We start from the raw sequence: 27,796 nt of genomic DNA, 5'->3' as shown, positions 1-27,796 counted from the left end.
CAGCAACTAGCTCCTTCAGAAATGAGGGAGAGTTTAAAGAATTTCCAGATGAACAGAAGCTAAGAGAATTTATCACCACCAGACTTGCCCTACATGAAATACAAAAGGTAGTTTTTCAGGTTGGAAAGAAAGAGATGTTGAGTAAGAAGAAACCACCAGAAGTTATAAAACTTTGAGAAATTTAGAATGCTCTAATATTGTAAACATGATGCACAAATCATTTATATCTTTAGTGTGAAGACTGAAAAAACAAAAGTAACTGCAGTAATTTGTTCAGAGATAAGCAATATGAAAATTGTAAAGTATGACAAAAATTTAAAAAGTGGGAGGAATGAAATGCAAATGGAGAGTTTATTTTTTACTATATATCTGTTTTCCCAACTTTACAAAGTTAGCTTAAGAACAAAAGATATCTTTTGTAACCTTCATGGTAATCTCAAAGTAAAATCTTACAGCAGATACATGGAAAGAGTAAGCAGTGAATTAAAACAATAATAAATCACTTAACTACAAAGGAAGACTGAGAAGGAGAAAGGAGCCCTTACAACAGGATTAATGTAAATTAGTACAAGTATTGTAGAAATTCCTGAAAAAGATAAAAATAGAACTACCATATGATCGAACAATCCTACTACTGTGTATATAGCCATGGGAGATGAAGTCAGTATGTTGAAGAGACATCTACATACCATGCTTATTGTAGCTCTATTCACAATAATCTGGGAATAAAAACCAAAGTTCCTATATTAACTGTTGTATACACAATGGAATAATATTCAACCGTCAATAAGAATTACATCTTGGTATTTGTGACATCTAGAGAGCATTATGTTAAGTGAAAGATGCTAGGCATAGAAAGAAGGATAGCATATTTTACTCGTGTATCTAAAAACATTGCTTCATAGAAGTTGAGAGTAACATGGTGACTGTCAGAGGGAGAGCAGTAGGGAGGGATAGATAAGAAAGGCTCCTCAACAGGTGCTGAGTGAAGTTAGGTTGGTGTAATAAGTTCTGTTCTAGTGCAACAGATAATGATAAGGTATTGGATATTTTTAGAAAGCTAGAAGAAGGGATTTTGAATGTATTTTTTTAACCACAGAAGAAATGATACATATTTGAGGCAGATACGGTTGCTCTGATTTTAACATTGCACAGTGAACATAGATATTTTGGTATATCACATTGTATGCTGTAAATATGTACAATTTTTGTGTCAGAAAAAGAAAAAACATAGGAACCTTGGCTTCACATATGGTTGGATCAAGCCTCTGGCTTATTTTCTCTTTAGTTTTGCTCTACTTTCCTTCCTTCCTTCCTCCCTTCTTATTGGATTCTTCTTCAGATGAGTTTCTAAGGGGGCCGGGGATTTAGTGTTTCCGCCGCCTGCCGCACAAGCGCAAGGACCCGATCTTGGTTTGATCCCCGGTACCAAAAATAAAAAAACAAAAAACCAGATAAGTTTCTATGATCTTAGCAAGGCGGCAAACAGCGCTAGAGCTGGAGTGTAAGCTTTCATTCCCATCACTGATGAAAACCCCGAGCATGTGATATTGAGGCTTCTGGTCACCATTTTAGGCAGCAGAGGCATGGTTTGGCCTGACGGAGTGAGGCCATTCAGAGCATAACAAATAATGAGGTTGCTCTACTCAGTGTATGTGTGTGGGTGAAGTGGATATCGGGGAGCCTCCACCACTGTTCACTAGCAAATATAATGTACTGGCACCAAAGGCATTTCACACAACGCAAAGATGGTGAGATTTGGGGGTACTTTATTGGGTAAGTTGACCCAGTCCCTCAGTACTCAAAGCACTCTGTCCAGGAGCCCCCTAGCCCAGTATCCAGATCCACAGATGCACAGGCCCTACAGTGAAATGGAGTCCTGTGGCCGGGGCTGTGACCCAGGCCTGACTTTCCACAGCACTGGGGAAGAGAAAGGAAAGTATAGTATTTGCAAACCTGTGTGCTTTAATCATCACTAGATTACTTACAGTTCCTAATACAACATCAGTGCTATGTGTCTGCTCAGTACAGATGCATTAAAAATAATTTTCGGTGTGCATTTTCTTGGATCTGTGAGTGTGAGACTCATGGATGTGGAGGACCAGTGTACTATGAAATACGTAGTCCTTGGGCAGAATCCAAGACCATGGCTATGAATTGATGTGGACAGTTAAGCAGAGCTTCTCAGCCAGGGTGCTATGGGGTCATCATTAGAGGTCTGACATACAGCTAATTGTCAGGTGTTACGATAAAAACCCTAAACCACACTTCTTACATTTCAGACACTGCTGTAACACTTGACAGTAATGGCTTCCTGTATAAGCTATTCTAATTAGTTATTTTACTGAGGCAAAGAGATCTTCACTTAACTTTGCAGACAGTAGTAAGCTCTTTACGGTAGCTGTACTTCAGTACTTTTTAAATTACCTATTAACTCAGTATTAATCTAGACTTTTTTTGTCAGTCATCAGTGATGTTACTTTTTGTGCTGATTCATAAGCTTTAATTTTTTATACTATTACCTATTAACACAAGTTAAAATTACTGTATAATAAAATATAAAATAAATATAAAATATTTATAAAATATTATAAAATATAAAATTCTTGAACTTAGATTTTTTTTCACTGTTTTTTTATAATTGGTTTTACTGTACAAATATTTATGAAACCAGCATAAAGGGCAGTTTGGTGATTAATACTGTAAAGTCATTGTATTTGCAAGATAAAAATAGTACTCTTAAATTTTAAAAATTCAAGCCATATATTAGGCTACTAAATAAAAAAATATATTAAATTTAGATTGCTAAGCCCAGTAAATATTATCTTCTTCATCCTAAATATTTTCTTTGCATAAAAGTCACCGATTAAGTCACTGGTGCTGAGTATGTTATTCTAGCATCATACCACTAAATATCTATAATTTATGAAAAGAATTGAATTGTAAACTCTAAATGAGAAACAGTTTCTTCTCTCCCACCCCTTCCTCTTGTCCCATAGATATGTTCCTACAGTTCATGTTTAACTTGGAAAGCTTGTTTTGAGATCATGCAATTAATAGTTAAAGCTGAAGCAGAAATGCTTCACACAGAGTTGGAGAATTACTTGTTTTACCAGTCTGCATGGAACTGCCAATTCTATTTATGGCCAAGAATAAAAGTAAGAGAAGAGACACCACTTTGAAATAGTAGTAGATAATACTAAGGTAGAGTTATCAGTAAATGCATTTGTGAATCAAATGATAGGTTTTTAAATATCCAAAGTCTATCCTTGCAGAATGATACACGGTATACTATATGATATACATACATATACTGTATGTAATGATTACTTCAATACTTGGAAGAAAATTGCTGGCATTCAGAGAAGTTCCAAAACTATTAAGGATAAAGTACTCCAAATGAAGTACTTTCCAACAAAGATCTGTGGAAATGTCATTTGATCTTATGACTGGTGGTGAGGGTTCAGGATAGGAATGTGTAAAAATTTCCATCAAGAATTCCTTCTGGAAAATAAGCAATTTGGAGATAGTATTGTTTATATGTTTGTGTGTCGAGTTGAATTCCATCTTAAAAGAATGTTAAGATGGAAGCTCTAGAAAAATCCAAGCTGGTTTAGCTGTGTGTGTTTTTGTTTCATGTGAAGAAATAGAATACCTGCTGTTTGTTACTGAAGTATGCTAGCTGTCCAAAAGAAGAGTTGTGTTAAAAGTTTGATTTGCAGGAAAACCCCTCTTTATTGTATATGATTCTTACTTTGTAGATTAATTGAAGAGTAAACTTCCTCAAGAAATTATAAATGCAGCACAGAAAGATAATGTATTTTGACAGTTGATTCAAAGCAGAAATTTAGTCTTAAAAAAGTGAGGTTAAAAGTGATTCAGTGATGATATCTGTACTTTGAGTCATATATTTCTTAGGGGAATATTAACACTGATAAACATCTGCAAGTCTGAGGAAATGTTTTAGTATTTTGACACAGTTATGTTTAGATTGAAAATCAGTCTACTATCAGAAGAAAACTCCATATTACTAGAAAAAGTAAAGAATATTTTTTTTCTTTTCTGCTAGAGTTAAAGTGGATCAGATCTTTAAAGTACATTTAAAGAGAATAAATTATTTTTTATACTGGTTAGTATCAATAATGGTGTTTGTCAGGTGTAAGGAAAAGCAATAAATATATATTTGCCATTTGGTATAAAACCATTGCTTGATTCCCATGCAGTTTCTTACTGAGGGTGACTAAAGAATTTGAAAATATCTCAAAACATCTTAGTTTATTGTATTAACTTTCCTCTTGCTGAGACAGAATACCTGACACACCCACAATTTAAAGGATGAAAGTTTAATTTATCTCAGTTTAGAAAATTCAGTGCATGACTGGCCAACTCCAAGGCAGAAACATGGTGAAGCGAAGCTGCTGAGTTCTTAGTGGCTGGAAAGTAGAGCCAGGAACAGTGCCTGGGAGGAAGAGGTCAGGAATCAGGCATAGAAAAGTAATGCCTGCATGGTCCACCCATGTACGTCCAGGAGCTGCTTTACTAATCGGCTAGGCATTTCTTAATCCATTGAAGTCGATGCATCAGAAGTAACCGTTTGTTGACTTTACATCCAAACACTTCTCCTTAAACCATATTTAATACCCAAATAAAGACAGTAGCAAGTTCATAATTCCACCTAACGTAATACAACTGTCCCATGTACAACCAGAAATGTAATCCCTTCTCCCAAATCTCTGTAGACAGCATTTTTTAGAAGTCCAAATCTCTTTTTCTGAGACTCAAGGCCAACTGTGAAACTTCTGTCAAAATCAAAAACGGGTTATGTGATCCCAAGATATAATGGCATAGCATAGCATTCCCATTATAAAAGGGAGGAGTAAGGAGGATTAAAAATCAGGCCAAAGCAAGGCCAGCAGATCAGACATTCCTCTGTCGTTCCATATCTGGCATCCAGGGCACATGACCATAAGGTCTGAGTTCTGAAGGACTGGGGTGCTCCAGCCCATGGCCTTCCTGGTTGTAGCCTGTGTGTCCTCTCTCTGGCTGTCTCCACTCAGGGCCTGGACCTTTGCTCTGCAGACATTCTACTTCCGGAGTATTTTCAACTTCTGGGGTCGCCACTACACCTTTGGCTTCATTCCACAGCTGCACACATTGCCCTCTCAGGGGCTTCTTGCCTGACCTTCTAGACCCTTTGAAGTCCGGGTGGAAGTCTTCCTGACCCCACAGCGCTTATATTCTGCATGCAGTAAACCAGCATCACGTGGACAGTGCTACAGTTGGCTGCTAGCTCAGGTGGTTAAAGAGTCCCTTGGACCATGGCTGCAGCAGCCTCTGAGTGCCTGGATGGCCGAATCCAGTAAAATGAATCCTGGGGAACCAGTTCCCTAGCAGGCCCTTCATGAGCAGGAACCCAAGAGACTTTTCCCAGAGGAAAGGTTTGCTTACATCTTTGTGACCGTGAATCTGTTTGGGGTAGGGTTTTGCTGAATCCCAAGAGACCCGTAAGTCACCCTCTTTGTTTCTGTGCAGAATGCTTGCTTTGTTTCTAATGGTGCCAGTAAGCTCTAGTAGCCACGCCTCCTTTGGTCCCAACTTTACACATGGTTCCTTCCAGTCTAGAATTTAAACCTTTCAATTTTTTCTGCTCTCCATTTTGCCCGATTCTCATCATAAATCAAGCTCAAAACAGCCAGGGGTAACCATACCTGAATATTGGCTCTCTTGAAATTTCCTCTTCCAGATTCATTCGTCTACCACCCTTAATCCAAGTCTCCAAGTCTTAGGACAGGAGCAAAATGTAGATGTTTTCTGCCATAGGGTAACACATATGGCTTGTAGTTCATATGCGGATGGACTCCTTGTTCCCAACTGAAACCTTGCAAACCTGGCCTTCACTGTCTGCATTCCTGTCAGCATCCCAGTCTTCTGTACTCTGTCCAGAATCACCTGTCAAGCTCACAGCATTCTCAGGCTTGTCTAGCCCCCTTCTGCAAACTTTTCCAAACTCTTTATAAACTACTTCTAAAGATTTCTAAACTACATGGTCAGGTGAAGTCAAACAAAGACCTCACTCTTGGTACCAATTTTTCTGCCATTGCTGTGATACAATAGCTGATAGCCACAACTAAAGAAAAGGTTTAACTCAGCTTGCAGTTTCAGGAGACCCAGTGCATGGCTGGTAGGCTCCAAGGTAGGAGCCTCATCTTGGAAAGGTGGTGGGAGAGCAGAGCTGCTTAGTTCACAGCGGCAGAAGAGCAGAGCAGCGGAGCAGTGCTGTGGAGGAAAGGCACCGAGAGGCAGGTGTAGTGCCACCCTGGGCCCGCCCACACACAGCCGGGAGAGCACATCACGGATCTGCTAGGGGTTCTTAATTCAAGGAAGTTAACATGTCATTATTGCCATTCTATATTATGTTACTATACCAGGCTTAATATTTATGAATTATATTTAATTAAGCTACATCTAACCAGATGTGAAAAACCTACTTCCATGGGAACTTTGCCTAGGCCTCATTGGAAAAAAAGCTTTCTCCCCAAAGCATGTCAGTTTAGTATCAAGTTATTTTTGTGTATACCTCTGTTTGTCTTACTGTGAAGTAACAAGAGAAGCATTGAAAAAACTGAATACCAGGAAAAACAGCACCAGCAAAGTATATTTCAAGGAAATGATAAGGCATCTCTACCATATAATAGGACAAAGGAAAAATAGGTTAATATCAATTTGCTTCATTATGAAATACAAATATGAGAGCACGAAAGGTAGAATTGTAGACCAGTGCTGTTACCTGTTCTTCACTGTGCTATCGAATGCATGGTAGGCTGAGCACACTGAGCGAGCCTCGCAGTGGACTCTGCTGTCCACGTTAGCCAGGCCCTGCTGCGGCAGGCGGCCCGCGTGTGCTCGGCCCTCTCCTGAAGTGGGGTGGACAGCACGCACAGCTGTCGATTTTCCCAGATTACGCTCAGGGTTACTTAGAAGTTTCCTTTTAAACTTCAGACTGCTGATACTAGATTTGACGATTAACTATTTCAGAAGCACACATTGAAAGGCATTGCTGCATTAGTTATTCTAGTGAATATTTATGTGGGAATTCTTACACTTGTACCTTTTCCTAGGCTCGATCTTGGCAGTATTTATTGTTTTATCTACACCTATGAAGGACATTTTTCTGGATATTAAGTTTTAGGTTGGCCATTATTTACTTTTTAAAGATAGTTTTCTGACTTCCAGCATTTTCATTGTCACACAAATTGTTGCTTTTTTTTTTTCCTTTTCCTTTTCTCTTAAGAGAAATGCATCCTTTCTGGATGCTTTTTATTTTTTCTTTAAGCAGCAAAACCAAAATATGCCTACCAGAAATTTTTAAATTACTTATCGTGATATTGAAGAGCTTCTTCACCCTGAGCCTGAGCATCTCCTGCCAGCTGAGTCTTTTAGGGTCCCTGAAGAGCTCTGCTGCATGCTCTCATTTCGGTATTCCTGCCAAACGTGTCTTTTCACCATGTCCTTCGTGTCTAATAATGAAGTTTTTCATCTTTTCTTCCTCTCTCTGCTTTAGGCTACATATTTTCTCCCGATCCTACAGCTCACTAATCTGTGCTCCTACAGTTAAATCTGTTTATCGAGGTTTTAATGTTTATTTACATTTTCCCAGTTATTTCTAACTTGAGTCTTTCTTTAATAGACATAGTTTTCTGGCAGAATCATAGTTGCCTATTTACTTAAAACTTTTATTTTTCCTGACTTTGTCATTAGATCTTGATTCTTGAAATGTCTTCTTACATTTGACAGAATGGTAAATACTGTGTATGAAGAGTAATGGAAACTAATGTCACTGCCACCAGAAGGGGTTGCAGGTGGAATGGGTGTACCCGTGCCGAACCCTCAGGGTCAGTGGGGTTGGGTAGAGGTGCTCGGAGCTTGACTTGCCCTTACTGCGAAGACACAGTGCTCAGGGGCCGCAGCCGAGAGCCTTTTCCTGGGGCGCCCTGAATTCCATTTCCCTCTCCCAGCACACAGAAACTGCGGGCTTTTCTGCTTAGCATTTAAGCTTTTTAAAAAGCAGCTGCTGTTTTCCTACACCGCTTAGGAACTGGCACATAGCTTGAGAGGAAAAGCGTGGCTAATGTCAGGCTGGGCTCAGGACGATCTCGCTCCTGGAGTGTTAATAGCTTTGTTCTCCAGAGCCTTCCACAACTGGCATTGGTTCCTTTGTTTTGTTTTGTTATACTTTATCCAGATAGAAGACACAGGTCATTTTCAGAATGAGAAGTCTCCAGTTACACTCTCCGCTACTCTTATAACATCCTCAAAACATGAAAAGATGGTGAAAAGATGGTTTTCATCTTCCACAAGCGTGAAACTTGTGCTCTTTTTGTGCTCACTTGGGCAGCACATACCCTTTCTCTTTGTTTTGCTCTGGCCTCCTCATATTAACACATAAGAAGAAAATCTTTGTCCAAAGCGGCAAATAGAAATAACATATCGAGCTCTAAAAACATGCAGACCCTCATTAAACGTGTTATAAACATTTTCCAGTTTAATTAGAAAGATAGCACATATCCAAAACAGATATAAATTAGGAATGTACTTCTGCAGTATAATTTAGAAATTGTACTTATGTGCCAAACGATTTATAGTAGCGCATACTAAAGACATGATCTAATAACTGTTATCCACAAGTTAGGTTATCTAAACATCAGAACAAGCAATATATGAGATGATGTTTTCACCTTAATATACGAGGGGAAAAGGTCAGTTTATTAAAGAAAACCTAAAATACAGACTGTTATAAAAAAAATCAGCCATGGTCTGTGAGAGGTAATCAGTAAGGACATTTTTGGTCTAGGAATATTTCTAGTCTTTTTTTCCAGAAACATAAAGTTTTTAGATTAACTATGTGCATTTCTAGCAATTTTGCTTTCTTTACACGTTTACTATTTCTAATGTCTTTCAAAATGACATAGCACTTTACTTCAAAAGACTGATTTTCTTTTAAGTAATGATCTGGTACAATGTGTTATTTCTTGAAGTGATAATTTTATATAAATTATATAATTATATATTTTTTTAGTTTGGGTAAATATTTTAGTAGTCATTGTAAAAGTCTTAATACATTTTTTTGTTTGTATTTTAAAGGCCAAACTGTTTTCAGATTGTAGTTCAGCACTTTAGTGAAGAACATTACATCTTTTACTTTGCAGGAGAAACTCCAGAACAAGCAGAGGTAAGAGCATTATTTCTTTACTGTAAATCTGTTAGCCCATGTTTTCTTACCAGAGTAGGAAACTGTTGCATTTAAGATAAAGTGATAAAAAGATTTCAGTAAACCTAAATTGTTCTCTCTTTTTTTCTGGAGCAGTGTTATGTTTAAACATTGAAAAAATATAGTCAAAATTTAAATATTAGGCTGAAATGATTTTTTAAAATCTAGGTTTAGAAATAAATATCAGATCCTCTTCTGTGTTTCTGCCTGTATCATGGTCTTAAGAAGAGAGCAGAGTGCTGGTCCCCTCAGGCTTCACATGGGCAGTCAGTCAGCTTTGCCCCTGGCTGTTTGTATCAAGTTAGATTCTGCCAGAGCAGTCTTAGGTGTTGGAGCTTAACACCCCCCCCCCCCCCCCGCCGGTAGTGTGTGTTTGAGAAAAACAATCTATTTAATGAAAATTATATTGTTTTACTTAATTAATGGCCACACATTAATATACTTAGCATTAATTAGGGATTCTCCATAAAATCAAGTAATTTTTTATAAAACTCTTAAGTTTTGGGTTATTGTTTTACTTTATTGGGACATTTTAAAGTTCAGTATACTCTGAGACTAAAAATGGCAGTCTAGAGAAGGACAAAACTATTGAATTTGAAGGAAATAAATTGATGGTCAGAAATCAGATTATTTCTTTGAAATGCTGTTGTTTTTTATAGGATTGGATGAAAGGTCTGCAGGCATTTTGCAGTTTACGGAAAAGTAGTCCAGGGACGTCCAATAAACGCCTTCGCCAGGTAAAACTTAATTGAATTTGTTGTAATTAGCACAATTTTTGCTGTCATTATGCTCTTTTTATTACTGTGTGAATGATTTTGGACATTTCTTAAGCGAAGAGAGGTTATTTTCAGACATTTTAAAGTCCTGGTTTCAGTAGCAGGAAAAGTATTGCTCAAAGAGGATGTTTTTTTGTATACCTCTTTCTGCTTCTTAGTGTTAATGCTGACTTTTGAATAAAAATGAAGGATTACTTATTCTTCCACTTAAAATAACAATACCAAATCAGCAATAGGAAATACTCAGTTGGACATGTTTTTCCTTCAAATTATTTTGCCTTGTATCAAAAAAGTAGAACTATAGATTTTGGAGATTTTCATTCTGTACTAATTATTTCTGAAATTCACTGGGTAACTCTTAGGTAACTCTTAATATCCAATCTAATTTGAAACCTTAACCTGGCTTATATTTTTGTTTATGGAAAATTAAGCTAGGCTTTCTCATTTCTGTGTATGTAAGAGCAGCTTTTTAGACTCCACTTCGTGGGTTTTTCTTTTTCCCTGCTAACCCTAGATCAGTGGTGGCAAACCTATAGCACGTGTGCCATGGCGGGCTGTTTGTGTCATTGAAAGCTCTAAAAGGTTCGCCATCACTGCCCTGGACAGTTGGAAGAAAGGCACATTATGACACTCCTGGGATTTGGAGGAAAATTTAATACAATAACGTGACTCCTATTTATGGGAATTTGCACTATACTCACTGAACTTAACATACTTGTTCTACTGAAATGGATAAATGGTTAATATTTAGCCGACTAGTCTCTGTAGTGCAAAGTCTTGGTCCTTTTCCCAAAGATATTTAATTTTACCCATAATCACTACATGCCTTTAGAACATTTTATGAACTACGGAAAATCAGATTCAGTCTTTTGCAAAAACAGCAAGTTGTGTCTTGTGTGAAGTATGAGCCATGAGAGTTTTTGTAGATATAATTGTAGATAATCTCTCTTAAGCCCTTTTTGTGTGTCAGATGCTCTGTGTTCTGTACATAACATTGTTTCTAGTCCTTACAACAACTACCAGTGTACTAAGCTTGAATTTTGTATCTTTTTCTGTAAAATCAGAAGGTAGAATCAGTGTCTAGCCGTGTAATATATTTTATATAACGATAACGATCTCCTTCCTAGGCATTATATAACATTTGGGATTTAGGTTTGGGTAGTCACAGTTGTTTAGATTATTAAAGAATCCTCTTCTCAGTTTATTTCATTATTACTGCACAGTCACAAAATAAAATCTCATCATTTTTGTATATTTTTTAAAGTGGGAAAATTTTAAAAGCTTGAATTTTAAGTACAGTGGACACTTGACTTAGGAACTTGATCACTTCCCAAGGGCTGGTTGTAACTATGCCAGTACAGCTGAGATCTGGATGTTTACTGGGCACACGCTATAGATGACAGGAGGCAGATGAATCTTAACCCAAATTGTTCGTATACCAGGCCGGTTTTAATTTGAGGGCCCACTGTACATGAATATTTTGTGGTGTGTCACAGGAAAGGAAAAGATGGCTCATATCTTCTGAAAACGGAAAAATAAGTCATTGTTTTTGGTTTTGTATTTTGCATTTGTTGCTCTGAAACCTAACACATAATATTTTGGCCCTGGGTAGTAATTTTTATGTTTTCTTTAGGTCAGCAGCCTTGTTTTACATATTGAAGAAGCCCACAAACTCCCAGTAAAACATTTTACCAATCCATATTGTAATATCTACCTGAATAGCGTCCAGGTAGCAAAAACTCATGCAAGGGAAGGACAAAACCCAGTGTGGTCAGAGGAATTTGTCTTTGAGTAAGTGTTTAATGATCTTTTTGAAACCATACTGCGTTTCTTCCCCCCTCCTCTCTCTCCTCTCTCTGCCTCTCTTTCCTCCTCCTGTCTTCATCTCTGTATTTATACTGTCAGAACAAGGTACCAAATTTAGGTGTTTCAACAGTAGACAATTTTGTTTCTGTGTTGTATTTGTTCACCTTCACTAGTAAAGTGCTGTGCCTTTGGCTTTTTGCCTAATTATTTATACAGATTAGCATTACTTACAAGTGAAACCCATACAAAATGCTTTTTAGTTGTTTCCAGGACTAACCTGAATTATTGGTAGCTTAGGAGGTTAACACTGGTAGGAAAAGTGTATAATTTGCTTGTCGGTATTGTTGCATGCTGAGTGATAAAATATGTTTTGAATCCAGTTTTAAATTTAGCATGCTCAAGTTTTGAAATAAGGGGCTTATTTGACATTAGAATTGAAGGAATCAAGTTGTCATACATCAGAACATTTTGTTAATTATTTTTTTCCTTGCTTCTTTAGTGATCTTCCTCCTGACATCAATAGATTTGAAATCACTCTTAGTAATAAAACAAAGAAAAGCAAAGATCCTGATATTTGTAAGTTGATAAGAAACTTTCTAAAGTAAAGCATATTTTATAAATTTTTACAATTCATAATGAAATGTCTTAATATGGAAATTACAAAGCAAAACAGGAATGCAAATGTAATTTCAGACAATTTCTTACTATACTTTTTTAATCTAGGAATAGAACTGAACTTTCTTAACTGAAGCCCTTAAGACTAAAATAGAAATCTCTCTCACTCCCTTTCCCAAATAATAAGAACATGAAAATGGTGACTGGCCAGTTTTCTGTGGGTCTTTCTCCCCTTCCCTCCTTCCTGCGTTTTAGCTTCTTCCTACTCTCCTACACAGAAGTGCTGTAGTCGCGCATGGTATTTATGCGCCAGCACAGTCGGACGCTCCGGGCCTTGCTGTCTCTCCTTAGTGGACTTCTTCCCAGCCTGCTGCTAACAGATGCTGGTGGCAGTTAGCCGTGCACATCAGGGTGTACTAGGTGATACCTTCTTTAAAATTCAGGCCTAGGGGAGGAAATCATGTCTATTAACAGATAGATCAAACCCTGAATTTGTCTCTGTGAAATGTTTAGTCTGTTGTTACTACTTAAACACTTTTGTACTGTTTCCCACTAACTACTTTTTTTTTTTTTGGTACCAGGGATTGAACTCTGGTCCTTGCGCTTGCGCAGCAGGCGGCGAAACCACTGAGCTAAATCCCCAGCCCCCCATTACTTTTATGATAAAATCAGAGTAATGACAGAAAGCTATACTCTCTTATCTGGACTGCTTGCATGCTCTCTTACCTTTTTACTTAAGCTTGCAGGTCACCTTAAGGTTTACCTGCTTGCAGTGGGTTTTTGACCTTTCTAGGCCTAATTATGTGTTACTTCTCTGTATTCTCAAAGCATTAGTGACTGTTACTTATCACACTGTACCATAACCGATTTCCACCTTCTTGGCTAGACATGTCACGTGTTACTCAGCTCTGTACCCGAGGTCTTCAGCTATCATAGAGTCTAGCAGATACGGAGTTTGTTATGTTGCTGAAGTGCTTCATTGAAAAGCTGTAACATTAGAGAGGACTGGACTTCAGGAAAATTTACTTGCATGGCTAATGACAGTGGTACCTTTTTTATGTAATCATGTGTTTTCCTTTCAAAGTATTTATGCGCTGCCAGTTGAGCCGGTTACAGAAAGGTCACGCCACAGATGAGTGGTTCCTCCTCAGCTCCCATGTACCACTCAAAGGCATTGAGCCAGGGTCCCTGCGCGTGCGAGCACGATATTCCATGGAAAAAATCATGCCAGAGGAGGAGTACAGTGAGTTTAAAGAGGTGATTATTCTTCATCTATTTTTAATGGCATTATTTACAGAAACATTGAGTTAAACGCAGTAATTTCATTCCTCCATGGCACACAGTAGCCTGAGGTTAAGAAACTTCGTATTTGGTCTCAGAGACCAGACATGTGTAGGTGACAAACTCACTCTTTTTTAATACATGTATTCAGTGGACATATTTCTTATTAAACATGAACACTGTTTCCCACTTGCCTCTCTGGAGATGCATCGTGCCTCTCTTCGTGTCGTTTCTAGCTTATCCTACAGAAGGAGCTCCATGTTGTCTATGCTTTGTCACACGTATGTGGACAAGACCGAACACTACTGGCTAGCATCCTCCTGAGGATTTTTCTTCATGAAAAGCTTGAGTCATTGTTGCTGTGTACACTAAATGACAGAGAAATAAGCATGGAAGGTAGAGTATGGATGTGTGATATTTTTAAGCTTGGGCTATTCGATTTTATATCTCATACATCTGTCTTCGTGTATATTAAAAAACTATCATGTTACAAAGTAAGTTATTCTGTTTTCCTTCACTAAAGTTGGGATGTCAGTTCTAATCTTATGTTGGGTAATATGGGGGCGAGTATTTCTAATACAGGTTTCTGTCATGGAAGATTATATTAGAAGCCATAGAAAATCGTTGCTGTTCAGATCAGTGGTCCAGAGTATTTCGCTCTTGAGACTAGTTTGGTTTACTTAACCATACTCTTTCCTTTATTTTTTATTTACTAATTGATTGCAAAGAAGTTTAGTGTTAGTTGGATTTTATAGCTAGGCCATTGGACACAGTGCTTTTAACAGCTTTCTATGTCAGAATAATCCATTTTCCCCAACACTTTGATTCACCAAATCCTTGTTCCTAAATACTGTAGTTCCCATAATCAACTGTAAAGTCTAGAACTATTTCCTCCTAATCATGAAAGTTATTAAAAATAAAGGTTTGTCAAGAAATAGATAATTGGTGGTACATATTTTACACAGACTTTTTTTCTGATAGTTGAGTTTTATTGGAATTTTATTAAAACTCAGTGTCTATGTTTTAGCTAATAAATGTATACTGGGATTTTATGTTATACTCTTACTTGGAAATGGACTCAAATTTTTCAAAACATGAAATTAGTGTTCAGCAAAGCAGAGTCTTGATCCTAGTTTTATCACTAACTGGGCAACTGATTTTAGAAAATGATAAACCATTCTGAGCCTTTATTTTGTTCCCATAAATGCAATGTTATTCAGTCCTTCTTTTTATGATTTAATGATCTGATACATGTAAAATTCTTTTACAGTTAAATCTTTAGAAATAAGTCATTATAAATTTTCAATGCTGCATGCAAGATACATATTTAAATGGCTATACTTGAGGAAAAATAAATTCATTTCCAGTTTGATCACAGTATAGTTTGTATCTGTTTCTTATGTAAATATTTGCATAGATGAAGCCACTACCTTATTTCGAGCCACAACGCTTGCAAGCACCCTGATGGAGCAGTATATGAAAGCCACTGCTACACAGTTTGTTCACCATGCTCTGAAAGACTCCATTTTAAAGATAATGGAAAGCAAGCAGTCTTGTGAGGTAAGAATGTAACAGTTTTTGTTTCGGGTTGGTTTTTTTCTGTGGCCAGGGATTGAACCCAAGGTCTTGACACTGAGCTACTTTCCTAGCCCGTTGTTCTTTTTTCTTTAAATTTTGAGCCAGGGTCTTGCTGTGTTGCCCAGGCTAGGTTCAAATTTGAGATCTTTCTGCTGCAGCCTCCCAGAATGCTGGGATTACAGTAATGTACTACCACCTCAGGCTAAAAATGTAATGTCTTAAAATTTAATTTTTTAATTATTTCAGTAAATAACATTTTATTTATGTATGTATGTATGTATGTATGTATTTATTTATTTTGGTACCAGGGATCGAACTCAGGTCCTTGCGGTTGTGCAGCAGGCAGCGAAACCACTGAGCTAAATCCCTGGCCCTATAACATATTTTAAAAGTACTGCTTTATAGCAAATTACATTTTAAGCTAAGGCAAACATACTAACTTTCTAAAATTATTCACCAAAGTAACTATATTACATAAACAGACTTTTTAAAAAAGAAGTGCTTTAAGGCTAAAGGTGAAGCTTAGTGATAGAGCACTTTCCCAGCTTGCATGAGGCCCTGGGTCCAGTGTCCAACACCACACACAAGCACACAGCACTGGGCTTTATTTTGGAATTGGAATTCCTCAGGTTGTACCAGAATCTCCTAAGTATTTTGACAGTCCTCCTGAAGTAATGACCACCTGTACACTACTTTCACAGTGTGCATAACATAAATTGAATGCTTTTTCTAGGGCCTTGGTGTTGTACAAGTGGAGTTATCCCTTAATCCAAAATGCTGGGGACCAGAAATATTTTGGATTTTGGAGTATTTCCATATACATTATAAAGTTTGTTGGGGATGGGACTCAATTATAAACACAGTTCCTTTGTTTCATACATACTTTATACACATAGCCTGCAAATAATTTTATACTGTATTTTTAGAGCTCCTGTGTTTTGACTGTGGCCTATCACATGAGGTTAGGTATGGAATTTTGCATTTGTGGGAACACATCACACTCAAAAAGTTGGGAAATTTGAAGCAGTTAGGTTTTGGAGTTCAGATTGGGGATGCTTGGTTTTTTGGGGAAAGATAGAATTAAGAGGAAAACCAAAAATGATTTTTTAGGATGATTAGGGCTACAGAGTGAATTTGTAGTAAACCATTAAAATCATGATCAGAATGGTACTTACATGGCTGTTCTCATTTTATTTTGATGGCAGAATGATTACAAAGGAAGATACTGTATTTACATTTTTAGACTTCATACAGAATCAGTAAAATAAGGAATTGACTTTTAATGCTACTAAATGTTAATTCTGCACTACTTTGTTAATTTTTTCGTATAAGTTAAAGAGAAGAAATGAGTGACCTGGTGTTAGAGATCCAGGGTAATGCCATAACCTAACCATGAAGGATGACATAGAAATACAGCACGTCTGTAGGGAATCTGTGCTTTGGATGGAACTTAGGGAATTCAGACTTTCATTAATACCCAGCCAGACTCTTAAGATTTCAGGAGTTACTAGAAAAATTTCTGAAAAGGTTCATGATGCTATCTAAGGTATTGTCTCATTCAGAAAATGCTTTTTAATCATTTTTTTTTCCTAAATAAAACTAGGTAGTCAATACTTGCTCTTCAGTGGGTATTGGGAATGAATGGTAGCAAACCTATTGGCAGTTCAGAAGGGCAGAGTACTTCAGAATTCCCATTTATGCTAAAACGAACACTTACACATAGGAAAGTAGAGAACCTTGGAAACTACTTGTTTACCTTGATTTACTTGCATGTATCATTGCCAAGGTATATTTATATTGATTTGTTCTGTCTCTCAGTTAAGTCCGTCAAAGTTAGAAAAAAATGAAGATGTGAACACTAATTTAGCACACCTATTGAACATACTTTCAGAGCTTGTGGAGAAAATATTCATGGCTTCTGAAATACTGCCACCGTAAGTAGTGAAATTTTTATTTGACAAGAAATTGTCTACCTGTTTTGGAAAAATTTTTCAAATATAAGAGCTTCCTATTATCTGGTATTATTACATTCTGAAAGAGTTCTAGTTTTAAATCTTTAAAGATAAATTGTGTTTAAGGAAAAAGTTAAAGGGACCAGAATGAAATACTCTTAAACCAGAGTGAAATACTTATATTCATAAAAGAAACCATTTGTTTACACAGGTGTAGTGTGGGGAGTGAGCCGGGGCCCCGGTGTTAGGGTTGAGACCACCTGACAGATTGACCCCGTGGTCTTCTTGTTCCAAACGTGTACCAGGTGCAGGGTCTGGCTCAGGGGTGGAGCGCTTGCCTGGCCTGCCTGAGAACCTGGGTTCAATCCCAGCAGTGCAAAAAAAAAAAATTTTTTTAGAAAGAAAGAAAAAAGAAACTTGAAATGTGTAACAGTGTCATTATCAGTCAGTATCTGTTTAAAGGGCACCTGTATTAGTGAGTGTTCAGTGTTAGTGAATTTACTTGGTAGGCAGAATTTAAATAAAGGTCTTTCTCCCCAGAACTTTCTACCACATCTGTAGCCGTGCTCCAGTACTTGCTCTGTAGTGTCATGAACATAAAAGTCGCCTAAAATTGGTGGTGAACTCACTGGATTGTTTTACTGGCCCTTGCCAAGTGTCTCTCATTACTTTTGGCAAAATACTTTTGTGGGGGGGGCGGTCATCTTAAGCTCTTGCCCGCCATGAGGCCAGTCTTTTTTCTTGCTTTCTTAGTACAGTACTTATTTTGTTTTGGTAGGACACTGAGGTACATTTACGGGTGTTTACAGAAGTCCGTTCAACACAAGTGGCCTGCCAACAAAACCATGAGAACGAGAGTTGTTAGGTAAGGCTCCACTGATGGCAGCACCGTGTGCAGCACTCACGGATTGTGCATATGTATGCGTACAGCTGAACAAAGGTGTAGACATTTGATGCTGAGAAGAGCAGTAATTAAGTATTTAGGTGTTGACTATTTTGTAAGAAAATCTTTGATGGTAGTCTCATCTTCTACCAAAGCCTCTAGGTTTGAAGGTCTGTTTCAGTAATTAGGAATTACTTCTATGGCAAGTGATAAAATTTAAGAGCTTGTATATGGAGACTTCATTATCATTATTCTGACTTATCTGTCCAATGAAGAAGCAGTTCTGGAGAGGTTAAACTGTTAGGGTTAAGGGGGCTGGGTGTGGTGGTGGACGCCTGTAATCCCAGCACTTGGGAGGCTGAGGCAGGAGGATTGCCCTGAGTTCCAGGCCAGCCTGGGCTACATAGCGAGACCCTGTCAAATGCCTAAGGCTTTCAGAAAGTTAGCAACCAAGGCAGAACTAAAGCAACCTTCTAAGACTCAACCTAGTGTCTCTAGCACTGTTGCAGGCTTTTGTTAAGCATGTTGCAAGCAATACAAGCTAACCAGAAGCTTAGTGCAAAAATTTCAGTGAATAAGGCAGTTTTCTAATTATATAATGTGTTGGTGAGAATATTCACTGCAAGTTACATTAAATTTCAAAAAGACAAAACAGGAAAAATGACTAAAGACCCCAATATCATAATCCTGCCTCTGTTCTAAATTCTGTCAAGGAGTTTCTACTCTTTTTTGCAGATGAAATTGTCTGCCTATACTCCAAGCTACTTGAGAGGCTTAGGCAAGAGGATTGGAGTTCAAGGTCAGCCTGGGCCTCTAAGTGAGACCCTGTCTCTAAAATGAAAGCTAAAACAAGAACAAAAACAAAAAGTCCACATACCAAAAAAATAAAACCATTCTCTCTTGCGGACAAGAGATTGCTCAGTGGTAGAGCACCTGCACAGCGGGATTGAGCCCCGGGATCTGATCCCAGCACCATGAAAGGGGGGAACAACTCTCTTGGCTAACTATGATGTGTATTTAAAGAGCATAGAGTCTCTAATTCTGAACTTCAGTGGTAAATGGAATGAAACACAAGCATAATATTTCAGTACAGTTACATGTGTGATGGGAAATAAAGCTGTTCTTTAAACTGAACTTCAGTAAACAGTTGTTAAGCAAATACTGCAAGATTTGATGCAGCGATCGAGGCGTTTATGCCCACGACTATTTCTGTTCCCGGTGAGCTCTTCAATATGTCTATACTTCATGTATCCTTTTCAAGTTTAAAATCACCTCTAAAAACTCCTAAAGTCATTTGAAATTCTAAGATCACTGTTGCCAGGTTAGGCTTTATGGTTCACAGATCCCAGTTAAGTATCAAAATGTTCTCAGGTAAAGTTTATGCAAAAATCTTTATAAAGTAATTTAAAAGAAATCCAGATATAAAGACTGAGTTCTTGTTATGATGTAATTGCTATGTATGCTGTTTGAAAAGTAACATTCGTTTTCTAAGAGTCCAAAATGAGCAAACTGCCATACACTTGAAGATAAATGCTGAGGAGTTGAATTATCCACTCTGGCACAGGGCAGGTAAAACGTTATTAGTGTGGATGCCTCTTAAAAGGACGTGAAAATTATATAACATAAACTTTTTACCAGTGACTGAAGGAGGCGAAATAGAATAGTACATAAAGTTATATCTTGTTACTACATTGTTCCCAAAGTAGAATTAGCAGTATCATAGTTTTGCTATTGTTTTATAATTTGATAGGTTTTACACTGTAGAATCCATGATGTCTTTTCTTAGATTTTCATGTATCAAGTCACTTCTCTAGCGCAGTGGATTCTTATTTTCATATAAGGTATCAACAAAATTGATAAAAGCCCCCATGACTTATGACTATTCTATAAAAGAAGCAGAAATAAGAGAATAATGAAAGTTTTGGAATCTTACAAACTGTATACAAAAGGTTTATTTGTACTCCTCTATTTCAGAAATTCTTAAGACTCCCAAGGATATTGCTGTCTCTAAGGATAAAATAAACTAATCTGGAATAAGTAGCATCTAAGACAGTAACTGTACAGTTAAACTTAACATGGTCCCAAAGTTAATCTACAGTTCCAGATTTGATAATAGTGAATAATACATTCAAGAAGCATATAAAGACACTTAATTTTAAAATAGGATGCTTTGGCTTATTATTTTCTTAAAGCTATGTTTGTGCTTCCCTACATGAACTCAGAGTAAAGGCTATGGTACTATGAGTGCAGTAAGATTCTGTCTAGCCAGGCATGGTGACACACACCTGTAATCCCAGGTACAAAAACAAAAAGAAAGTAAAAGGAGAGGGCATGTAGCTCAGCACTTGCCTAGCGTGCGCTAGGCCCCAGGACCATCCCCCCAGACAAACATACACTGCTGTTTATATTTACTTTCATGTAATCTGTACAGTGGTTTTCTAAAAAACATTTCCGTTCTGTTCAGCGGTTTTGTGTTTCTTCGGCTTATCTGCCCTGCCATCTTGAATCCACGGATGTTTAATATCATCTCAGGTAATTTGCTTTTGATTTAAATATGAAGATGAGAAAAAATTTTAGAATGGAGTTTAACTACTTGATAAGTATTCATTTTGTCTTTTAAATCATTTTTTTATAAAAATTACTCAACTCTTAGGATGTTATAAAGCATTCTAAAGCAGGCTTCCCCTTTCTTTTTCATTCTTCTTTACCTTGTCTTGCTTAGATTTCCCCCCACCTTGAAGCCTTCCATCTTAAGGCCTAAGATGGCAGAGTTACACATTCCACCTTCCATTGCTGTGTCTCTCTAGTCTGTAACTCTGCAGTTTTCCAAGTTGGGCAGAACTTCTGGCTGCGAGGTTCATGCTGGACTGCCGTAAAGCTGTTTCTTAAGAGCAAGTGAAACTGCATACAGTCCAGTAGTGCTTTGTGAGGACTTAAGAAAAAAGTGGCTCTGGCTCCTCCCACTGAAGACTGCCCCGAGTTACATGCTAATCAGCATTTTAAACACCAGTGCACCTTGTTTAGCTTTGCTCATTACCCATATGTCCACTATGGAATGACTTCCAGATGATGTGGACTTCTTTCAAAGAAAGGTTAACGGTGTGACTTTCAGTGTAGTAATGAGCCCTTAATAGAAGGTACCAGAACTGCAGTTACCCTAATTTGAAGCTCAAAGCTCTATTAAAAATAGTTTGGAATATCTTAATATTTACTTCTATAGCCATGATATCGCTATTACTGCTACTAAAATGGTTAAATCTGCAACTTCTAAGAATTAAGAGAATTCTTTCGAAGAGATTTTCTCTGAACTGCTTACCAACAATATTTATACCTTTCATGCTTAAGACAGTACAATCTAAAATCAAGCTCTCGGATAGACTACCTATCATATTTTACTGTTAAGTAGTTATTAGTGTCAGGGCTTATATCTAGTTGCTGAAATAATTTTTCATTTACATTCCACTATGTTCTATAGGGATGTGTTGTTCCTGAGCTTTGAAATATTTTAAAGGTTTGTTAAGTTTCACATTTTTCTTTACAAAACAAAGCACAGGTCCCAGATTTATGCTGGGTCTTTAAAGTGAAGCGTGCAATACAGATAGCACTTTATGAGGTATTTGCATTAGTATTAACTAGTTGGGAGTTAACCGATAATTGTAATACCCTTTTTGAAACAAAACCAGAAGCACCAATACATGTGTTTAATTTTTTCCCATTTAACTTGAGTTCTTTTGGACAGGTCATAAGTATTCAGACAACACTAAGTTCTGCATAGAAGAATATTAGTCTTTTTACAGTAAAGAAGCATCAAACTGCTAAATTTCTAATGGCTGACCTGGAAGTACCTTTGGAGCTGGTATCATTAGCTGTCCCCAATTCTTTTATAGATTCCCCATCTCCTATTGCTGCAAGAACTCTGATATTAGTGGCTAAGTCTGTGCAGAATTTAGCAAATCTTGTGGAATTCGGAGCTAAGGTAAAAGCATTTTGATACTTATTAAAGATATTTGTTGATGTTTAGTGGAACTTTAAAAACCATCATTTTAGTATAGAAAACTAATTTCTCAAGATCTAGTACATTCAAATTTTTTCTGTTTTTAAACGTTCAACTCACTGGCCAGGTTTTAGATGTAAAGCCATTTTATTTCACAATAAACATTTGCTCTAAACATTAAATTCAGATGAACTTTTAAAACACACATAATCATACTATAAGGATAACAGCTGTTTTCCTGTTGGGGTCATGGATCATGCTATCATGACTTTTGTCACTGAATGTGAGAAATCTCTTTCATGTCAGGAAATACGCAGCTGTCTTATTCTTAAGGGTTAGGTTACCATGCCATCATCGTGCGGATGTCCAGTCATCCTCTACTGGATATTTAGAGGGGTTCTCTTTTGATATTGTTATTGCTGTAGCAAGGATCCTTTGGTACACCTTGTTTCATACTTCCATTCCCTAAACTTTGGAGCAGGGTTACTAATTAAGTATTTTAGGCTTTGGCTGAGTATGACTGCCTATCAGCAATTTTTTTTTCTCCTCATAACCTTGCCAAAACTTGTGTTTCATTATTTCATTCCTTTTAAGACTCATGTCTCCATCTTCTGGAGTTTTTCAGTGTATCTGCCAAGCTATGCTGTAATTTGTGTTTTGGTCCAGAATTTCTCATTCTTTCACTTAAAATGCCTCAGTTCCTCATGATAGCTGTTTATATTATAAGGAAAATAGTAGCATGTGATTACATTCTTATTAACTGGAATCCTTGCTACATATGTGTGATTTTTGCTATAGACAACTATTTATTGTACATATAAGCATTTTATTTTTATTTTCTTAGGAGCCTTATATGGAAGGTGTGAACCCATTCATCAAGAGCAATAAACATCGTATGATCATGTTTTTAGATGAACTTGGGGTATGTATATTATTTTCAAATGTTTAAGAAACCTGTAGTATATCTCAGGTAACTGATTTAAGTAACAATCTTCAGAAACTTTTTAAAAATCTACCTTTCTGAACAAAAATTTAATTTGTTTGTAGTTAGAACCATTTATTCTTACACCAAGTGATTTATACCAACGACACTGTTGTGGCTTTTCAACTATCTGTATAACTTCCTAAATTCCATCTTGCCTTAGCTAGTCCATCTGTGACATTCTGAGGACTCCTTAGCTTTTACTTTGCATCTACTATAGGATTTGAACCAAGATGGATAACCCACAGTTCTGACTCAGTTAAACAAGTAAATAAAACGAGTGCCCTGATGGCTGTTCTAGGAATCAAATACATGCATTTGGTGATTTGCCTCATTCAGGTGACTACCCATACCTCACGTATGCCTTTTATAAATAATAAAATAGTGATCACAAAGTTTAAATATGAAATAAAAAATTTTAAATCCAGTTTCTTGGTAAAGTTAAATTTTCTACATGGTAGAGATGTTTCAGAGATTGTGTCAGTTTTCAACTATTGGTATTAGTAATTTAGCTTAGAGAGACAGAAACCAGAAAGTCGTGTAATGTGTAAATCGATCTAGGTGTATGACTAGGTAGGAAAGGGAAGTCCACATTCTGCTCTGATGCATTCAGATTCAGCTAAAGGCACAGGTTAGCAGCACCACACCACGGCAGCCAGCAAATCAGGACGACCTGTGCGCTCCCGAGGTTGCAATCTTATTAAGAGTATGAACTCCTGGGACATTTTTATATGAATATTTCTAAATATCAGAAAAATATAGTTGGTCAGTGATTAGAGAACTTTTTTTCTTGCTATAATAATGTTTAAGGGTCTGATTGAGAAATGTGTGCCTACTGTTTAAGGTGGATTTTTCTTAGGTTGTATAGGCTTTAGCTTTTCTGTTATTCATGGTTATACTACAAAAACTAGCGTTTCAAAGCTGCTTACAATCTACACATCCTAATACACCTCCAGTCTCCTTTTGTTCATTCACTACCTACATAAATCAATTCATCTTTGAAGACTGTTCTGCTTCCTGTGTTTTCCCTGTATAGCTGTAACTGTGTTGCTATGATTGGTTTACATTTCTGTTCTTTTCTACCAAACTATAAGCCCTCTTAAGGCAAATGCTTAATGCTTGAGGGGACAGGGGAGAATGGGAAAAAAGTTGCATATCATTTCTATAATCCTTTAGTCATTGATGAACAAATGAATAACTGTGTAAGAATGTATTCTGCTTAATGCTTCTCTATACCATAAACACCAGAATTTTCCAATTTTTAGGTATGAATAAATCATTAAGTAGATGACTAGATTTATAGTTTTCAGTAATCCAAGCCCATATTAAATTGACTGTTCTCTCACAGCAATTGTTTTGAGCATCATCCTTTGTTAACATAGTTATCTTGATGAATTTGGACAAACTACCACTAGCTTAATGAAATTCAGTCTAGGAATTTTAAGTTTAAATTGCATTTAATCCAGATTAGCAGTTAATATCTGTATTATTTGTCGTATGTTTTAGAGTAGCAGCATTATGCTGTATTCTAACATGCTGTGAAGAAAACGGAACCTGGCCCTCATGTGACTACAGAAATTATAAAACCATATTGGAACTTTTTACACATTATATTTCAATAAGAATCCTTAGAATTTTAAGGGAAAAATTTCAAATACATCAAATTTTAAAAGAATATGTTAAAATTCTGATGTATCCCCTTAGACTCATTTCAGAAGAGACCATAAAGACTTGTATATCTAAATGCAGTTTTATGATTTCCTTAAAGAATGTACCTGAACTTCCGGACACTACAGAACATTCTAGAACTGATCTGTCCCGTGATTTAGCAGCACTGCATGAGATCTGTGTGGCCCATTCAGATGAACTGCGGACACTCAGTAATGAGCGCGGTGCACAGCAGGTAGGTTTTTACTAGCCGTTCATTAACAAAGAGGTTTCGTTAGCACGTAACACAGGATGTCAGTTAAGACTCTGAGATGTAAATTCATAGCTCAGATCTGATCAGCATTTTATCGGTTATATTATACCTTTAACAATCTGAGTCGGGCTGGGGATTTAGCTCAGTGATGCCAGCGCCTGCCTCGCAAGCTCAAGGTCCTGAGTTCAATCCCTGTTAGCAAAAAAAAAAAAAAAAAAAAAAAAAAATCTGAATCATAATGCAGAAAGATGTAAGCCAAAGGGCCCACTGACAGTATGGTGGCACACGCCTGCAGTCCCAGCACTCAGGAGGCTAAGGCAGGAATACTGCCTCAATTTCCAGGCCAGCCTACCTACACAGTGAGTTCAAGACCAGCCTGAACTACATAGCGCAGCCTTTCTCCAAAAACCAAAACTAAAGGGCCCAGATTAAGATGATGTGCCCTTGATACTGCAGAATGTCAAATCGCATGTTAACTCGGCTGGAAAATGATGGTGCTCATACATTTTAACAGCGTATGTATAAATGACAGGTGAGCATTAAGTAGGGGAGTACTGGTTTTGTTTTTCACATACTGTCTCATACACGGAGTGCATAGCCAAAGTGATTCTGAAATCGATACACATGACAATTATTTGTGAAGTTTGGTAAAAATACGTATTTCAAGCTCCTTCTCCACAGACTTCTAACAATCGCTTACAGGGATTCAGATCCAAGTGGATTATAACTCCAACTCTTAAGACACACTAGTTGCTATTAGTAGACTTCTGCTATCTAGGCCAATAGATACAGATTAGGATGTTTTTAGGTCATCAGTTGAGTTATCAGAGATGGATGAGAATAAAATGAACCATGTGTTGAATGGCCTTAGGTTTCACGATCAAGAAAAGTGAATGTTATCATGAACTGGCTATGCATTTGGCAGGATTTCCCAAAAGACATTAAAATGCTGAGTTTGGTGACGGAGTCCTCTGGAATCCTATAAGCACCCCCCCCCCCCACTCTCTTACATAATAGTGTTGCTTATTAGAGTTCCAGTCTCCTAAGAAATTTCTAATTCATTTAACTCTAGGTTTGTAAGGACAAATCTGTCTTCCAGTAAGATGATCTGTCCTAGAGATGTTTTGGTTAGAGGAGAATGCAAAACACAAATGAGTTTGTTTGTTTTTTTTTTGGTACCGGGGATCGAACTCAGGACCTTGTGCCTTTGAGGCAGGCAGCAGAACCACTGAGCTAAATCCCCAGCCCCACAAATGAGTTTCTATTCACTTCAGTGCAAAAATATCTTTATCTTGGCTACAACCAAAAACGCAGTCAAGATCGAATATAAACTCACAAATTTGCGTAGAATGCTAGTATTATTTCACGAGTTTCTTTGACAGGGCTTTTTTTCATATCCAGGTTCTCATCCTGGAATTTCAAGTCATGCTTTCATTTATTTACTAATTATTTTCCCATTGCATTTCTTTTTGTCTAGCATGTATTGAAAAAACTTCTGGCTATAACAGAACTGCTTCAACAAAAACAAAACCAGTATACAAAAACCAATGATGTCAGGTAGCAGCCCTCATGGGGTTCTGCATGGAGTCCACATGCCCAACATGGTAACTGACATCAGTATAATATCTCTGCTCTTGCCAAAAAATAGCACACCTTTCCACATTCCAGTGATGTGTGAGCTATGCAAAGGAAACCGAAGATTCTGCTGGTGACTCACGACCGGCACCTCTGTAAGCTGTCTGTGCAGGACATTTGCACTTCTCCACGTAGAACCTCCACCAAACTGTGACCCTTGGTGTACAGATCACCTTTCACACAAAGACGCTAGGACTGTGTCTTCAACCCCGAAAGTATATTTTCAATACATCCGATTGCCAAAGTTTTGCTGTCTTTTGGAAAAAGAACTATGAAACCAACTGACAAGTAAAAGCGTTCTCTGTTGACAACTAAGGATAACTGGACTGTAGACTGTTCTCACTGTAACACTTTCTTAACTAGGAATATGACCATTTGACTGTTCAACAACTGTGTTTACAGTTTCCAGGTTTTGTCATTACAATAGGAACAATCTTTGCTATATACTTCTTTAAAATACTGTGCTATTTCTCATTCTGGAACTGTTGAAAGAAAATATATAGAATGGATCTATTGTTCATCAGCTTTATTTTTTAAACACACCACTTATTTTGTTGGAATTGTCAAAGATTGTATTTAGATTTCAATGCTTTTGTTAAATGTTTACAACAGTAAATAGTTTGAATTCAGTAAATATTGGTCACTGTACTGATCAGTGCATGTTACCCTTTCAGCCATTTGTTTTTTAAAAAAAAACTAGAATGCTTTTTAATTCAAAGTTGATTTTTGTACCCCTTTGATTATGCAGAAACCTCATCAGCCACTTACACAACTTACCCATCTTTGAACTTCTGACTACTTGTATCTGCTGGGCTGGATATTTAGTCGGACTGTATAGTTTTATTTGCTTCTGTATGTGTATTTTTGTGAAGTATTCACAAGGGTTAAGTTAAAATAAACCAAGGGATATCTTACAAAGTGATTACTTCTGTCTAAATATTGCCAAGCATTTAATTTATTTTCTTCCTTCTTTAGGGGCAGTTAAAACTAGCACCAGTTAGTTAATTAATGGTCTCTTTTGAAAAAATTCCTACTCTTTCAATATGTATTTGTTACACAGTTATTTCCTTCTTCCCCATGTGTGCAGGGGAGACAAGCCAGGAAA

At 37.1% G+C, this 27,796-nt stretch overlaps 1 protein-coding gene across 2 annotated transcripts in view; it reads left to right on the top strand.

Annotated features, from left to right (window-relative positions):
* Rasa1 (RAS p21 protein activator 1) overlaps positions 1-27,609 on the top strand; it is a 95,068-nt gene extending 67,459 nt beyond the window's left edge. Inside the window, exons 12-25 of one of the 2 annotated variants that reach the window (XM_004841653.4) lie at positions 9,142-9,229; positions 9,928-10,005; positions 11,678-11,835; positions 12,350-12,426; positions 13,550-13,722; positions 13,983-14,142; positions 15,164-15,306; positions 17,143-17,258; positions 18,055-18,141; positions 20,624-20,691; positions 22,047-22,135; positions 22,998-23,075; positions 24,904-25,038; positions 26,534-27,609. In XM_004841653.4, the coding sequence (XP_004841710.2) occupies positions 9,142-9,229; positions 9,928-10,005; positions 11,678-11,835; positions 12,350-12,426; positions 13,550-13,722; positions 13,983-14,142; positions 15,164-15,306; positions 17,143-17,258; positions 18,055-18,141; positions 20,624-20,691; positions 22,047-22,135; positions 22,998-23,075; positions 24,904-25,038; positions 26,534-26,617 (1,534 nt within the window). In that variant the 3' untranslated portion in view covers positions 26,618-27,609. The remainder of the gene's footprint in view (positions 1-9,141; positions 9,230-9,927; positions 10,006-11,677; positions 11,836-12,349; positions 12,427-13,549; positions 13,723-13,982; positions 14,143-15,163; positions 15,307-17,142; positions 17,259-18,054; positions 18,142-20,623; positions 20,692-22,046; positions 22,136-22,997; positions 23,076-24,903; positions 25,039-26,533) is intronic. The other variant, XM_087180994.1, reaches the window with a different exon arrangement.
* Positions 27,610-27,796: the final 187 nt, after the last annotated feature.

Source organism: Heterocephalus glaber, unplaced genomic scaffold, assembly GCF_053883595.1.
Source record: "Heterocephalus glaber isolate CG9 unplaced genomic scaffold, H.glaber_assembly_v1.0 deba00001465, whole genome shotgun sequence".
Classification (NCBI taxonomy): domain Eukaryota; kingdom Metazoa; phylum Chordata; class Mammalia; order Rodentia; family Bathyergidae; genus Heterocephalus; species Heterocephalus glaber.
The sequence above is the reverse complement of the archived record's forward strand: the minus strand, read 5'-3'. Positions and strand labels throughout refer to the sequence as shown.